The sequence below is a fragment of the Schistocerca cancellata genome, chromosome 3 (genome assembly GCF_023864275.1).
Source record: "Schistocerca cancellata isolate TAMUIC-IGC-003103 chromosome 3, iqSchCanc2.1, whole genome shotgun sequence".
NCBI classification, from domain to species: Eukaryota; Metazoa; Arthropoda; class Insecta; order Orthoptera; family Acrididae; genus Schistocerca; species Schistocerca cancellata.
The window spans coordinates 579,847,784-579,865,423 of record NC_064628.1 but is presented as its reverse complement, the minus strand read 5'-3'; the positions used below and the strand labels follow the sequence as shown (position 1 = coordinate 579,865,423).

At 42.8% G+C, this 17,640-nt stretch overlaps 1 protein-coding gene across 1 annotated transcript in view; it reads right to left on the bottom strand.

Annotated features, from left to right (window-relative positions):
• LOC126175440 (neurotactin) overlaps window positions 1-17,640 on the bottom strand; it is a 264,898-nt gene that overhangs the window by 118,935 nt on the left and 128,323 nt on the right. The window contains exon 2 of the mRNA XM_049922242.1: window positions 6,677-7,011. Within this exon, the coding sequence (XP_049778199.1) occupies window positions 6,677-7,003 (327 nt within the window). The 5' untranslated portion in view covers window positions 7,004-7,011. The remainder of the gene's footprint in view (window positions 1-6,676; window positions 7,012-17,640) is intronic.

The window sequence follows — 17,640 nt, the reverse complement described above, 5'->3', positions numbered from 1 at the left end:
CCCAAATACTGTGGATAATCGAGTGATTACTGTATTGGACGATCGTTGATTAAAAGGAGAAATAATGTGGTGCATGTTATAGAAAGTTTTGTGCAAGATGGGTGCCACATTTTCTGATTGCTGACCAAAAGCAAATGCGTCAAAGAGTTTTTGGGGATATGTTTAGACGGTTCGGAAAGAGATATGGATGGATCAGGTGACGCCAGAAACGAAATAACAGTGGGTGTGAGCCATTCGCTCTGCGCCAGAGGAAAGGCTAAGTCAGGAGGAAAGATTACAGCTAAAGTTTTCTAGATTTCAAAACGAGTTGTTCTTGGTGATTACCATGCACGGTATAAAGCAAACGCTGGTGAACTGTAAACGTATCTTCTGGACCACTGGGATGGAAAATTACATTCGGCAAGGCCTGTAGAATGAAACAGTCCAGAAATATGTTTTGGCCATTGGAAAAATGAGTGATATGAGTCAATCTTTTTTGTGTGATCAGCATTATTCCGTGGTTTTGGCACCCTCCGACGTTCGTCTGTTTCCGCCTACAAAGAAAATTGTGGACGGAAAACCTTTTGTGTGTAGTATGGAGGTAACTGAAGTCGCTTCATCTGCTCAATGCAAACACCTTCGCAAGAAAGGCATTTTACCGGAGACGGCTAAGTCAAAAACAGAGATCATTCTTTTTACCTGATACACGTTCTTGCATCACCAGGCCGAAAAATTTTCAGCATGTCTTCATGTTGTTACTACTTTAACAATATTGTATGCCTGTATCAGTTTTTTCTTTGTTGAAAAATCACGTTTACACACAATTGTGTTACTCAATTTATTACACAACCAGTTTGAGTCATAAACAGACCCTCTTCGAGAGTATTGTAAAATCGTAATCAGATGTATGGCAACTCATAACCACGGACTAGCATCATGTAACAAACTAAAAGCTGCATTTAACCATAAATTAGGTGCACATATAGGGTACAGTCCATCTGTGGCGAAGTACATGACAATACTGTCCTGAGGATCGTCTGTTTGTGATAAAACTGGTTGTGTAATAAGTTCAGTAGGTCTAATGCAGCTGTGAGCAACCATGATTCTGAAACGACTTTACAAGGCGTTAGTATCGCTTCCTCACAATAATGTTCATTTTCTCTAATTTTCCTCTTACGTTTTACAGTGAACGCAACTTCTGAGTGATTCTGACAGGCCAGACTCTCTGTGGTGGAAAGTTTGTCACTCAAACAATATCTGATTGATACTGCAATCCTTCAGCGTACGGAAGTGCAGCAAAGCATATCGGAACGAAAAATGGCGCTATCGTCGAGTCCACTAACCAGTTGGTCTGGACGTCAAGAAGGCTTTTTCACGTGTGACGAGTGCATACAGAACGCCCTCACGCGCTTTTACAATCAGTGTTCTGACTCACAGTCGTCGCAGTGGAGATTAAACGACGTTGGGCAGACACAAAGGGCAGCCTACAACGAGGTGGGACCAGCCACGCACCCACTCGCCCTCCCGTGCCTGCCATGCGTGCACGCACCGCACCGCACGTGGGCAGTCGGGTGATACAAAGATCACAATCGTCAATTGCAGGACAGCGGCAGCCGGCGTTTTGCTACTCGTGCTGCTTGTGTGGTCGTTGACGGGCTGGTTTGGTGCAATTGAGATACTTGGGCGGTAGCAATTCCACGTTTGTGTGTAGAACGTATGAGACTGGTTCAAATGGCTCTGAGCACTATGTGACTTAACTTCTAAGGCCATCAGTCCCCCAGAACTTAGAACTACTTAAACCTAACTAACCTAAGGACATCACACACCTCCATGCCAGAGGCAGGATTCGAACCTGCAACCGTAGCGGTCGCGCGGTTCCGGACTGTAGCGCCTAGAGCCGCTCGGCCACCCCGGCCGCCTATGAGACTGGCGATATACCATTAGACTTTCAGAAAAACGTCATCCACACAAATCCCAAGGTTGCAAGCGCAAACAAGCGCGTGAATTATCACACAATCAGCTTAACAGCTCATTGCCGGCCGCGGTGGCTAAGCGGTTCTACGCGCGTCAGTCCGGAACCGCGCGACTGCTACGGTCGCAGGTTCGAATCCTGCCTCGGGCATGGATGTGTGTGATGTCCTTAGGTTAGTTAGGTTTGAGTAGTTCTAAGTTCTAGGGGACTGATGACCTCAGATGTTGAGTCCCATAGTGCTCAGAGCCATAACAGCTCATTGATCCAAGTTGCTGACAAGAATGATACACAGAAGAACGGAAAGAGGAAATGGAGGCTTTGTTAGATGACGATCAGTTTGGTTTTTGGAAAGTTAAAGGTACCAGAGAGGCAGCTCTGACGTTGCGGTTGATAAGGCATGCAAGACTGAAGAAAAATCGAGACACGTTCATAGGATTCGTCGATCCTGAAAAAGCGTTGTGCAAGATGTTCGAAATCCTGATAAAAATAGGGATAAGCTGTAGGGAAACACGGGTAATATACAACTGTACAAGAACCAAGAGGGAACAATGAGAGTAGAAGATCAAAAACGAAGCGGACGGATAATGGTGTAAGACAAGGCTGTAGTCTTTCGCCCCTTCTGTTCAATCTATACATTAAAGAAGCAAGAGAAGGTTCAAGAGTGGGATTAAAGATCAAGGTGAAAGTATATAAATGTTAAGTTTCGCTGAAGACATTGCTATCCTCTGTGATATGACCTGTTGGTTGGATCCTAATAAGTACAGAATATGGACTGAGAGTAATCGAACGGAGATGAAAGTAATAAGAAGCGGCAGAAATGAAAACAGCGAAAAACTTAACGTCGTAATAGGTGATCACGAAGTAGATGAAGTTAAGGAATTCCTGTTACCTAGGCAGCAGACTAGTACAGGAAGAGAGGGCAGTCCTGGTCCGAAGAAGTAACAAACATAGCTCTTAATTTCAAGAAGGAATTTTTTAGAGTGTAAGTTGCAATCACAGCATTGTACGGCAGTGAGACATGGAGTATGGGAAAACCGGAACAGAAGAGAACTGAAGCATTTGAGATGTGGTGCTGCAGAAGAATGTTAAAAATTAGGTGGACTGATAATATAAGAAATGAGGTGGTTCTCCACAGAATCGTCGAAGAAAGGAATATATAGAAAACACTGACAAGAAGAAGGGACAGGATGATAGGACATCTGTTAAGACATCAGGGAATGACTTCCATGGTAATAGAGGGAGCTGTAGAGGGTAAAACCTGTAGACGAAGACAGAGACTGGGATACGCCCAGCAAATAATTGAAGACGTAGGCTGCAATTGCTACTCTGAGATGAAAAAGTTGGCATCTAGCGAGGCCCAGAATTAAACGAAATGTAAAGTTGATGCAGCCTGTCAAAGCACATGAAGATAAGCCGCCAGGGCTCGAAACGCATCGTGTATTTTAATCAAATGAGGTTTGCTTTAAATACACGCTGCAACGGTCAAGAGCGTTGGTTACATTTTAGAATGGACGTGGTGAGTTTGTGTCAATCTATTATGCCTTTAAGGCGACAAAGACGCCATTATCAACATCTCACTGCCTTTGGACTAGATCTTGTAATAGGGCTACGAGAAACTCCATGTTCCTTCAGCGATATTGTAGGAAGACCTGGCAGGAATGTGCCACGATACATGATTGCTGACAGTGGTGGTCAGCAGAATGTACGGTCGCAAAAGACCGGGCTCCAGACAGCCATGTGGCACTGCCCAGAGGAAAGACCATCGTGTTCGGTGTATGGCTCTGGCGCATAGTACTGCATCTGCAGCAACAATTTGAGGAGAAGTTGGCACCACAGTAACACAATGAACGGTTACAAACTGGTTACTTCAAGAGCAGCTATGAGCCAGACGCACTGTAGTGTGCATTCCACTGACCCCAAATCAACGACATTTGCGGCTTCAGCGGTGTTAAGCGAGAGCTCATTGTAGGGCTGGGGGAAGAACTGTTGTCTTTTCTGATGGAAGCTGGTCCTGCCACGGTGCCAGGGATGGTCGTGTGTCGGTTAGAAAGAGGCCAGTTAAGGACCTACAACCAACCTCTCTGCAAGCTAAGCATACTGGACCTATACCCGGATTTATGGTGTCAGGTGCGATTTCGTACGACAGCAGGAGCACTCACGCGGTTGTCCCACTTACTCTGACACTAACTTTGTACGTCAGTTTGGTGATTCGACCTGTTGCATTCCAGACGGTGTTTTCCAATAGGTTAACACTCGTCCAGATACCGCTGTTGTAATCCAACATGCTCTATATAGTGTCGACATATTGCCTTGGCCTGCTTGATCGCTAGATGTGTGTCCAACCAAGTACATATGGGACACCATCGGAGGACAACACCATCGTCATCCATAAACAGCATTAACCGTCGCTGTATTTATCGACCAAGTGCAACAGGTATGGAACTCCACCCCACAAACTGATATCTGACACTTGTCCACCACAATGCACGCACGTTTGCATGCTTGCTTTTAAGAGTCTGCTGGTTACACAGGTTATTAATGTATCAGCATTATACATTTGCAATGGTTTATTTCGCGCCTACATTAACCTGTGATCTTGCAAAGTTAATCAATTAACTATGTTACCTAGATAAATGCATTCCCCCAAACACATCATTTTAAGTGCCAAAGAAACTGATATAGGTGTGCGTATTCAAATACAGAGATATGTAAACAGGCAGAATGCGGCGCTGCGGTCGGCAACGCCTATATAAGACAACAAGTGTCTGGCGCAGTTGTTAGATCGGTTACAGTGGCAGGTTTCTCAAGATTTAAGTGAGTTTGAACGTGGTGTCATAGTCGGGGCACGAGCGATGGGACACAGCATCTCTGAGGTAGCGATTAAGTGGTGATTTACCCGTACGACCATTTCACAAATGTACTGTGACCATCAAGAATCCGGTAAAACATCATATCTCCGACATCTTAGCGCCGGGAAAAGATCTTACAAGAAGGGAACCAACGACGACTTAAGAGAATCGTTCAGCGTGACAGAAGGGCAACCTTTCCGCAAATTTCTGCAGATTTCATTGCCGGGCCATCAACAAGTGTCAGTCGTGCGAACCATTCAACAAAATATCATCGATATGGGATTTTGGAACTGAAGGCCCACTCATTTACCCTGGATGACTGAGTGACACTAAGCTTTACGCCTCGCCTGGGCCCGTCAACACCGACATTAGGCTGTTGATGACTGGAACATGTTGCTTGGTCGGATAATTCTCTTTTCATATTGTATGATGACTGGAGCATGTTGCCTGGTCGGAAAATTCTCTTTTCATATTGTATCGAGCGGATGGACGTGTACGGGTATGGAGACAACCTCGTGAATCCGTGGACCCTGCATGTCAGCAGCGACTGTTCAAGCTGGTGGAGGCTCTGTAATGGTGTGGGGTGTGTACAGTTCTACACATCTACGTGATTACTCTGCTATTCACAATAAAGTGCCTGGCAGAGGGTTCAATGATCCACCTTCATGCTGTCTCTCTACCGTTCCACTTGCGAACGGCACGCGGGAAAAACGAGCACTTAAATTTTTCTGTGCGAGCCCTGATTACTCTTATTTTATCGTGATGATCATTTTTCCCTATGTAGGTGGGTGCCAACAGAATGTTTTCGCAATCGGAGGAGAAAACTGGTGATTGAAATTTCGTGAGAAGATCCCGTCGCAACGACAAACGCCTTTCTTTTAATGATTGCTACTCCAATTCACGTATCATGTCTGTGATACTATCTCCCCTATTTCGCGATAATACAAAACAAGCTGCCTTTGCTGCAGTTGGAGTTTTACGGGACCGCTGATACGTCTAGATATGACTCTGACAGGTGACACTCTCGTAAGCATCCTACCTGGTCACTTGTATCTTTTTATGTGCATTGTGCATTCCAACGGACTTGAGCAATTTCAACAGGAGAATGCGACATGCCACAAGTCCAGAATCGCTACAGCGTGGCTCCAGAAACACTCTGCTGAGTTTATACGCTTCCGCTGGCCACCAGACTCACCAGACGTAAAGATTTTCTGAGCATGTGTGGGGTGGCTTGCAACGTGCTGATGACAAGAGATTTCCACTCCCTCGCACTCTTACGGATTTACGGACAGCCCCGGTGTATTGATGGTGTCATTTCCCTCCAGCACTACTTGAAACAGTATTCGAGTCCATGCCACGTCGTGTTGCGGCACTTCTGCGTGCTCGCAGGGGCCCTACACGATATTAGTCAGGTGCACCAGTTTCTTTGGCTCTTCATATATTAAAGATGTGTATTGTGTATACCAACTGCACAACAGAAGCAGACATCATACAATGTTAAACTGTAAGTTAGTTTCATATTATTAACGCTGTTAAACTTATTTATGCAATATACTATGTTGTAACACAAAAATGTAATATCAACTGGCAAACAACTAAAAAACCTGATGTAAATCACTAAAAATCCCCTGAAAATGAGCCTCCAGGGCTCGAAATACATAGTGCAGTAAATAAACGCAACTTGTGACTGAAGGCGGTTTGTTCTTCATTTTACGGAAGTAAAACAGTCGCGGACGAAACACTGAAAAACAATGGATAAAATTAAGTCTATATATATATATATATATCATCTTTGAAATATAAAGCGATCTAGATGATTTTATTCGAGAGAACAGTAACCGAGGAGTGGCAACTACGAGCATTGTGCGGGCCTGACCTTAGTCTTCTCGCGGGAGCGGCTGCGGAGGAAGCCCGGGATGCGGATGCCGCCGATGGGTATCTTCTTCTTGCCGGCGGACTGCGGCTCGTGGTCGGACTCCTCGAGCACGCGCCGCATCTTCTGCACGCCGCCCACCTCCGGCTGCTGGCCGTCACCGCCGTCGCCGTCGCGGTCGCGGTTCTCCGCGTTCAGCATCTGCTCGCGCTCCTCGTCCTCTATCTCCTTCTTGTCCTCGCTCTTCTTCTGCTCCTCCTCCTCGTTCGTCTTCTCCTCCTGCTCCTGCGGCTGCTGCTTCTGCTCTGCCGGCGGGACGTCAGAACTCATCGTGCCACCTGCAACAGATCGCCGTACCGTGGCAATTAACATCTCGCTCGCACTTCTCGTCTAGCGTATGTGCGTTTTGACACGTACTGATCAACAACTTCTCACAGCGAGTTTTCATAAAATATAGCCCAGTCTTACATAAATGATAACTAGTTTGTGACCTCAGTCGATATGTTGTAAGTTGTCTGTATGAGCATTTTTTGTAATCTTTGCCACATTTAGCCTGGTTCCTGAGCACATACGTGGAGATCTTTGTGGACTACCATAGTTAATGTTTTTAACGGCTGATGACGTCTGCAGGATACCACTGCGGAAACAAAGACAGCTAAACACCGGGCGACGCATCACTTCCGTTGCGTCCAGTCGCGTCGCGTCCGTATACACATTTACAGAAATCGAAAAAAGTCGTAGGCACTCGGTATCCCGTAGCCGTGTTGTCAATATGGGCCTGTGATATGGTACGCTGCAGCTGATAAGTAGTAAGACAGCAAATCCTGTGGGTATTTTCGTTCGGTCATTACAACTACGAGTGCAAGAAAATGGGTGTATTTCTCACCATACTCTTTTCACCTTATTGAATTAAAGCGTCATCAGTGGTCTGCAATTACAGATATTTACAATTTTATTTGTTTATGAGATCGCAAAACAGTTCGTTAACAATTTGTTGGTGTTTGCTTACTGTAATTTCTGCTTGGTTTCTCACCTACATCAGGAAATGCAGACAACTAGTACGTCTTGGCGTCTACCACAACAAACTCACGGATAAAATAAAAAACACATTCAAAAAACAGGGCATAAACATCGCTTACAAAACAAACAACCCAATAAAAAAGCACATCCCAAAACTGAAATCAAAACCAGACAGACGTCAAGAACCTATTACCAATCAGCTCAGGTGGAGAGATTTCGAAAAAATATAGTTTGGAATTATGGGCAGGATATTTGACACAAGATATAAAGAACACATCAGAGCACTGAAATACAGTACAAACCATTCAACATTTGCAGATCATTTAAAACAGGAATACCAAAGAACAAGCAATAATGAAAAAGATATGAATATTGTAAGAATCAGTGAAGACAGACACCTGCTCCCTTTCCAAGAAAATTTCCATGCACACAAAGCATTAATACAAAATAAACAGTTGCTCAATGACCAAATAAGTACTGGGAACCAGACACTACATAAAATAAAAGAAAAATCACATTAAAAGAAAACAGCCTTTCCATTTCTTCATTCTCTCTCTTTCCTCCTCCCCCCCTCCCCCCTCTCCACACTTTTTCATTTCACTTCTTGCTGCTCACCTTTCTCTCCGACCCACTCTCCATCACACTACTGTGGACTTATGTCCACTCATCTTTGCTTCACCCTCCACCACGTATTCACCACAAAAAACACTTCATCACTATTCCATCATTACTCTTACACACTATATAAATACACAGCAACATACTTAAATAGAATAACACACATATAATTAACTAAAAAAATTACAGGTCAAAGACAAACTGGTGGCAATGTTGGTAACACTACATAGTATAATATACACGTAGAAGTATAACAATAAACAGTGATGTACGAAAAAGTGTGTTGTGTAAAGCGTATAAAATGCATAGTTCTGGAGAGAAGCGAAAAATTAGGCTAAGACTATCAGAATCGAACGAAAAAAGTAGCAAAAGACCTGCTAGTTGATGGAATTTCATGATGTAAGCGAGAAACCAAGCGGAAATTACCGTAAGTAAACACCCACAACTTGTTAACTAACTGTCTTTTTATCTTAAAAACTAATCAAACTGTAAGTATCTGTAATTGCAGACCGCTGATGATGCTTTACGAAATGCATCTGGTGAGAAAAACACGCATTTTATTGTAGTTGTAATGATAGAACGAAAATAACTTCAGGAACGGTAAAGCAATTAAGGACAATATGACAACACAAATGAAGAAGTGGTATATGTACAGGACGACATGACCTTGAGTCTCAGGTTACACTGATAAGGTCTTACAGTTTAAGGTAACCCAGTTGGTCTCCTTGGTGTCCTCACTCATTCCCCCTCACGGTACCACCGGGAAATGATGAACGTCACCCGGGCAACTGTACAACTTACATTCAAGGTCAAATTCGTCCCGATGTGTGTGTGTCAGTGTGTTTTGGAAAGGGTGCTCACCGGACACAATGTGATGCGTAGCCTGATGTTTACCTCTTCTCGTACAGCCACTGGTATATTACTGGCATCACTTACTTACTTACTTACTGTCTTGCTTCATTCTGGACGCGAGTCTTTACTTGGGCTTGTTCTGTTAGCAGCGATGGTGCGGAGTATCACATTCGGGATGTTATTCTCTCAGTCTAAGGGACTTGGAAATGTGTTCTACTCCAAAATTAAGTACTAGAAGTGGTTGCTAGGTCAGGGACTACCAGTAAATGTAATGGTTCCATTATCAAACTACTGGTAAGCTAGCTACCCACCCGAAAGTGTAATTTTACACACTAGGGCTGTCAAATAAATGATTAAATACAATGGATTTACAAACGTTACTTCACAGTTAGCATGTATAGTTGAAAATATCTTATTTATTTATTTTTAAATTTAATGTAGAAAATGGAGTCAAGCAGATCAGAAGAAAAAATAAGACACTATGTTGGTAAAGCAGTTTTCAATATTTACTTGAGTGAAAGTCTTGCAGACCACAATGTCTGAAATACACTGATCATCCAAAACATTTTTACGAGCTACCTAGCACTCAGGATAAAGCAATATCAGCTGAGGCAAACCGTATTAGCTATGATAGTACATGTGTGAGCGATATGGCTATAGAATATTTTTCATTTCGCGACTCACAATGTCGAAATTCAATTCATAGTTAACAGAATATTGTTTAGGCATTTATTTTAGGATTACCAAGCGTGGACTCAGTATAGGTGATATGTCATGGAGCATGGCATAATGACCAAAAAACTTTAATAACTGCAACTACCGATAGCCAGAGTAGGGGATCAGTTTACTCGGATTGCCGCATACTACAAATTGCGCAATACAGACGCAGCAGAAGAAAGTTCGGCTCAATTTATTACAATGGCAGTTATTATTGCTACCGAGGTCAAGGGGAGACGGGAGGCAAGTGGGCTTTAAAAATTCGATTTTTAGATTTTAGCACATTTGAATTGCCCGGTCTTTCTTGCGTGAAACAGTTTTTGTTTTATATAAATAGGACATTTTTTTAGTGAGATATGCAATCTGACATTTAAATGCCGCGCCTTCCTTTTTGCGCCATGCAGATATAATGCACAGCATTTAATTAAATGAAATGAAATTAAACCCATATTTAGAGACCTTTGTAAAGATACCTTGTTGAAGAAGTGTCTTCATGGGAAAAGCCAAAATTTAAATGAATGTGTGAATAATGTCATGAACCGGTTACCGAAAACTGTATTTGTTCAGCTTACAACCCTCAAATTTGGTATTTATGATGCTATTTTAAGCTTCAATCATGGTTTAATTAGAAAACTGGATGTTTTGGAATTATTCTGCATAAAATCTAGTGGACATACTGCAAAATTCTTGGTGCAAATAGATAAAGAGAGAATCCGCAAAGCAGATATTGCTAATTTAAAATGCACAAAAGAAGCCAGACAGAAAAGAAGAGAGACCAAGAGAAGAAAAGAAGATCAGCATGATTCAGATGATTCTCAGTATGGTGCAGGAAAATATTAGTGGTACATAATTCTCATCAATAACTATACTGGAATTGCAATATTAAACTTTAAATGGATTTTTCTCAAAACTACATTTTTTTTTACTTTCAGGTACCATTATTGGATGAACTAGTAGGGTTAGAAATATGAAATTTAGTCAATTTGTACTGCAGATGGTAATAAGTTATTACAAGTAAATTGAGAACCACCAAACAATCAGAAACTGTTTTATAATAATTAATGTACAAAAAAAGTTAAATTTTACTAGTGAAAGAATAAAATTTTTTTCTTCAAAACCATAAGAGGTTTTACTTGTAAATTGAGGCATATGTGTTATATATATACAGTAAAAATTTCATTGTTTATCATAGTTCTTCTGAAAAGTGTACCTATTCAAAGGGTAAAATAGCATTAGCAGAATAGGGATAAAAATTGCCTTCCGTCTCCCCTTAAAGAAATTCTTTTGCATTCTGAACGTCTTCCTCGTATCTGTTACGTACGTTAGCAACTTCGTCTTTAAGGTGAACGCTGGGCCACCTTCCTTTTACAAACGTGGATCATTAATAACACAAACTGTCACAATTGTTTCGTATTTCGCTGTTCCGTTCATTGGGCCACCGAAAGCAGAGATACTTCTCGCTGTCTGTCTGTGAGTGCTGACACGAGGACGGGGCGTAGCTGTTGGCGACGCACAAACGCCCACCGGAAGCCGCTTTCTTTTGAGTTCACGCTGCCGACTGGACGTGACGTCGTAAAGCGAGAAAACACTCGGCGCGTCGTGCAGCGCGGCGCGAAAATAGCCATTGCGGGAGCGCACGTAGAGGTTAACACCCTAGCAGAGGGGCGGTGCCTTCCTAAGGGCCTCAACGGAGCCGCACGGAGCTGTCGACTGTCCAGCACCTGCAGCTATCCAGCGACTTCGACTCTCAACAGCCGCCTACATGTCCACTGGTGCATTCGATCTTACATTTGACGACATACAGTTACACACACACTGATACACAACATAAAGGGGTGGATAAAAATAGGGAAACAACAAAAACACACCACTATTCCTAATACATTGTAGGAAAACCGTTGGCGTTCAGACCAGCCTTCAGTCGTCTCGGGATGGATAACTCAGTCCTGGCTGGTTTTCAAGGGAGCTAATACCATTCTCCCTGCGAAATAGTGGCAAGTTCATTTAATGGTGATAGAGGTGATAGGAATCACGCACCCTCCTCTCCAAACTTGACCACAAAGGCTCAGTAATATTAGATCTGATGACTTTGGTCACCATAGAAAATGCGACAATTCATCCTTGTCCTCACAAAACCAGTCCTGGACGATACGAGATGTCTGAACAGGAGGCCTGTCATCTTGGAACACAGCATCATCTTTGGGCAACGAGCTTTGTACCATGGGATAGACTCGATCAGCCAAAACGGTCACTTAATCCTTGACAGTAATGCGACATTGCAGAATCACCAAGGGGCACATGGAATACCACGAAGTGCTGTCCGAATTATCACCGAACCCACGGCAGTGTTTCACTCTTGGGACGTATTCTTGGCCAGAAATTGGAAACAGCATGCAACGAGAACCTATCAGACCAAATGCCTTTCTTCCATTGCTGCGTAGTCCAGGTTGTATGGTTCCATTACGTTTTCTTGTTACGGGCATCTGCATCACTGATTTCTCCCTGCAGTTTCCAGTTTATGGAGCTCCCTTCCTGTAGTTTTGGTGCTGACAGAGTTTGCGAATTCCACATTCAGTTCAGAAGTAACTTTTGCAGCTGTCTTCCTCTTATTTTTCCTCACAATCATGTCCAATGACCGTGTGTCACGATCACTCAACACAGACTTTCATCCCCGTTGTGATTTAGCGGATGATGTTTGTCCGCCTTCCCATCATGCGGTATAAATCTTCGATAAGGTGCCTCTTCAAACACCAAACACTACGGCTACCTTTGTTACAGAAACTCTCACCTTACGGGAATCAAAAATTTGCCCTCATTCGAAGTCAATTAGCTCCGACATATTGCACTCACAACTACAGCCGGGCATTGTGGCCGAGCGGTTCTAGTCGCTTCAGTCTGGAACCGCGCCACCGCTACGATCGCAGGTTCGAATCCTGCCTCGAGAATGGATGTGTGTGATGTCCTTAGCTTAGTTAGGTTTAAGTAGTTCTAAGTTCTAGGGGACTGATGACCTCAGATGTTAACTCCCATAGCGCTCCGAGCCATTTGAACCATTTGAATCACAACTACACAGAACAGTGTTACGACCACGGCTGACACTTGCAACGTATTGAGGACATTGCACAGGTGCCGTTTGTGATCAGATACAACAGCGGAACCTACGTGCATAGTTAGCATCTGTATTTACGTCAAGCCTGTATTTCTCGCAATGTTTCCATATTTTTGTCCATCCCGCATACATACACAATAAAAACACAAAACATTTTAATTTTTGTCTGGGACAATGAAGGACATAGTCCCAGAAATAAATTAAAGTAGCTCCAATCCCCGGGCCCCGACCAAAGTTTTCGCGAGATTTTTTTTGGTTGTCAAGTAAATACAAGATTTGGTAATCACCACCATTTATTCCCAACCGGGAACCTCCTCTGCGCCATTTACCAGATCACCTGGTAATGGGCTGAAAAGAATCGCGGCTCTATCATGAGACGCATCTACAACAGCCCGTTCTGCTCCTTCGTGAGTGAGAACAGCAATAACAACAAAATCACTAGTGTAAATGTACACTATCATGTGTGTTAATACTGTTCATTATACTAAAAGTGAGAGACGGGACAGGTGCAGTCACATGTAGTCCTCATACAACGTAATTCGTAACGTGTTTAGTACGATAATTGCAGTAAAGAAGATGCAAACAACAGGTTGGTTCGGTGATTCAATTACAGAAATAGACAGAGAAAAATTGTCTGTTGTAACCAAGACACGGCCGCTAATGATACACTGCTTCTAGACAAGAGACCGTACCCGTAAATGAAAAAGAACGCGCACTGCTGATTACTGGCCAGTTACGCGGACTAAGTGGTACCGAGAAGAAACGAGTTAAACTGGAGGGTTGCTGGTACTACATTATTACAGAACATAACAAAAACCAGGAAAACCACAAATATAACAAAAAATTCGGAAGATTATTTATCTTAATTTCCCCACTTTAACTTACCAAGCTATAAAACAAATGCGGCATAAAAGGAAAATGCACAATAACTGTGGAGGAGGGACTACACAAACAACACACAGATGCTACAAAGGAAAAATTTCTATAGACCATGTCCCAAAGGAAATAAAGAAGATGCATAACGGGTAGAAGGAATACTCGCACAATGTCTCTACTGAAAACTGAAGTGTAAATGTGCTACAATTAACGTAACTATATAAAAATTGCGTTTGTTTTCTGTCATTCTGATGCTGTTGTATGATATATTACAATCTGTTAAATAAAATATACAAAATGGTGGATGAGTCTCGAACTACAGATCCAGAGGCCTGGGGCTAAATCCTCGGATTTTTATCTTTCTGCTACTAACTCTTCCAACTTTGGCAGCGTCTGTTAATGTGAGAAATACCCAGCTGCACCGTGGTTTGTGGAACTGTAGGTCTCTCTGTGAATAATTGGTACGTACGAAGGTAGGAGGAAGTCAAAGGCGTACCATCTCCAATAGAACCATATGCAGTAGACCACTGTGTTAAACGAAGACAATTCCTCGTACCAGATCGGAATAAAGTACTCGCAGTCAAGTTGCTACTTCACAGTTGTACATTGTTACTGTCGTCGTCAGTCCCAAGACTGGCTTGAAGCAACTCTCTGGGCTAGTCTATCCTGATATATTCATGACTACTGCAACCAACATCCGTTAAACGAGTTAAACTGGAGGGTTGCTGGTACTACATTATTACAGAACATAACAAAAACCAGGAAAACTACAAATATAACAAAAAATTCGGAAGATTATTTATCTTAATTTCCCCACTTTAACTTACCAAGCTATAAAACAAATGCGGCATAAAAGGAAAATGCACAATAACTGTGGAGGAGGGACTACACAAACAACACACAGATGCTACAAAGGAAAAATTTCTATAGACCATGTCCCAAAGGAAATAAAGAAGATGCATAACGGGTAGAAGGAATACTCGCACAATGTCTCTACTGAAAACTGAAGTGTAAATGTGCTACAATTAACGTAACTATATAAAAATTGCGTTTGTTTTCTGTCATTCTGATGCTGTTGTATGATATATTACAATCTGTTAAATAAAATATACAAAATGGTGGATGAGTCTCGGACTACAGATCCAGAGGCCTGGGGCTAAATCCTCGGATTTTTATCTTTCTGCTACTAACTCTTCCAACTTTGGCAGCGTCTGTTAATGTGAGAAATACCCAGCTGCACCGTGGTTTGTGGAACTGTAGGTCTCTCTGTGAATAATTGGTACGTACGAAGGTAGGAGGAAGTCAAAGGCGTACCATCTCCAATAGAACCATATGCAGTAGACCACTGTGTTAAACGAAGACAATTCCTCGTACCAGATCGGAATAAAGTACTCGCAGTCAAGTTGCTACTTCACAGTTGTACATTGTTACTGTCGTCGTCAGTCCCAAGACTGGCTTGAAGCAACTCTCTGGGCTAGTCTATCCTGATATATTCATGACTACTGCAACCAACATCCGTTTCAACCTGCTTACTATATTGATGTGTAGGTCAACCTTCACAATTTTTCATCCCCCACACTTCCCTCCATTAGTAAATTGTCAATTCCTTCATGCCTCAGGATGCGTCTTACCATCAGATCCCTTCTTTTAATGAGATATATCTCAAAAGCTTCTCTGCTTGCGTAAACTACTTATCGTCCACATTTCGCTTCCATACGAGACAACAGTCAAGACAAATACCTTCAGGAATGACTTGTTAATAAATTCGTCTCTTTTCAGAAATACTTTTCTTGCTACTGCCAGTCTGAATTTATATCCTCCTTACTTCGGCAATCGCGTGTTGTTTTGCTGTCTAAATAGCAAAACTCATGTTTTACTTTAAGTGCGTCATTCCTTAATCTAATTCCCTTATCATTTAATTCGACTACATTCCATTTCCTTGTTTTACTGTCGTTGCTTGTATATAATACTGTACTCCTGTAATATCGTATGCACGCAGACGGCTTCATCGCTATGTGGCGAGAGTCTCGTAATGAAAGGAAGGTATTCAAACAATCTGGATAGAAAGGCGTTGGAAAAACCGGTTTCCGCCTCAAATCATGAAACGAAAGAATAATTCTTTTCCTTTGGGACATTTCTTTCATGTTGATGACTCACGCCTTTCACATTTCGTCCCAAAAATAAGGATGTTGTGATTACGCAGCTGCACAGTAGTTCTTTCAAGAGTTATTCCATTTCTCTCACCATGTACTTGTGTTTTCTTTCTGACCCTATATCTGTTTCACCCTGAGATTCAACACGGAACAGGATAGAGTAATAAAACATCAATATATCAAAATTTCAATCGATAGTGTCTAGTTCTACAAAGAACTTTTTTTATCTGTTACTTTCTATGTACTCCGTTGTCTACTTCAGATGTGAAAACTTACGCAGAGAGGAATGCCGGGACAGTGCTCGATTTCCATAAACCCAACAGTGAAATTACGCGTAAGTTAGTCATATTCTATTATACGAGCAAAGTCATACAGCAGTTGCCGCATTTCAACAGTGTCCATAAGTAATATTAAAACATCCTCAGATTCCGAAACGGTATGTTGGTCTGCTCCTGCAGAACGTTAACCTCCTGAATCCGCCCCCCGCTTTCTCCTCCAAAACCCCCCCTCCATCTCTCTCTAACATCGCTTGAATTCCAAAAAGAGAAGAAACAGGGAGAAAACAATAGCGTTCTGTCTCTAAAGACGTACACCACGGTGGAATAGGTATACACGAGAGCATTTCCGACTGACTGACTAAACGAGACGAGAAAGCTATGCGGGACAGCCTACCTCCTGGTCGGCAGGTGCGGGCCCCCCCTGCCAGTCGCAGCGGTAGCTTCTGTTTGTTTGGACGCGTGCCGGCTGACCTCCGAAACTACGTCCCCACCCGAGGCGGTACAAGGCGCATCTGTTTGTGTCTGGGCTCTGCGCCCGGGTTTATTTACCGCTCGCTCCGTGATGTTGTTCCCGACGACGGTCCCTCTACATAATGTGGATCTACTTGTTTACGACTCAGTCTCGATACAAGACACTGCTCCAGCGTTCAACGACGATATGGCGGACGAGTCCCCGTTGGGTAATCTGTAGACACGTCGCAATGATACAACCTCAGTAAACAAAAGGCCAAATAGAGACTACTCGATGATACATTCTGTTTCCACGTTTTACGTTGTATTCCAGAGGACATTTGTCCACTGGCTGCTGCTGTGATCGAGCATATGTGTTCGTTCGTTTTCGTAGCTACCACAAATTCTCTGGAGTAAACGGAAGCGATTTTTGAATCTATCTGAGTCTATTATATTGCCAACTACAATAGCGAGCAAATTTTTGAGACTGTTAAGGCTCTCTCTCTTTCTCTCTCTCTCTCTCTCTCTTTTTACACATACAGACACATTTTCTTTGGACGGAACAGGTGTTATGGGGGAGGGGATGCAGATTCATTGATCCGCCCCCCCCCCCCTTCCGCCTCCCGCCCCGATCTCGCCTCTGCTTTTGCCTACATCTTTGTAGACAAGCATTCCTGGAAGAAAGATCTTTGTTTTATTTCAGTTTACTGGCTTTCGATTCGTTCCCGTGCAACCATCTCAATAGAGGAAAGACAATACCACCGCGTGTTTGAGGCAATTCTGAAATTGAGCTATATTTAACTTGACACTTGAATGAGAGGCTGAAGATAAAACTGTTGGAGCAGGCAGAGTAGAATATGTAACACATACTGTCAGGAAGTTAGATATAGGAAG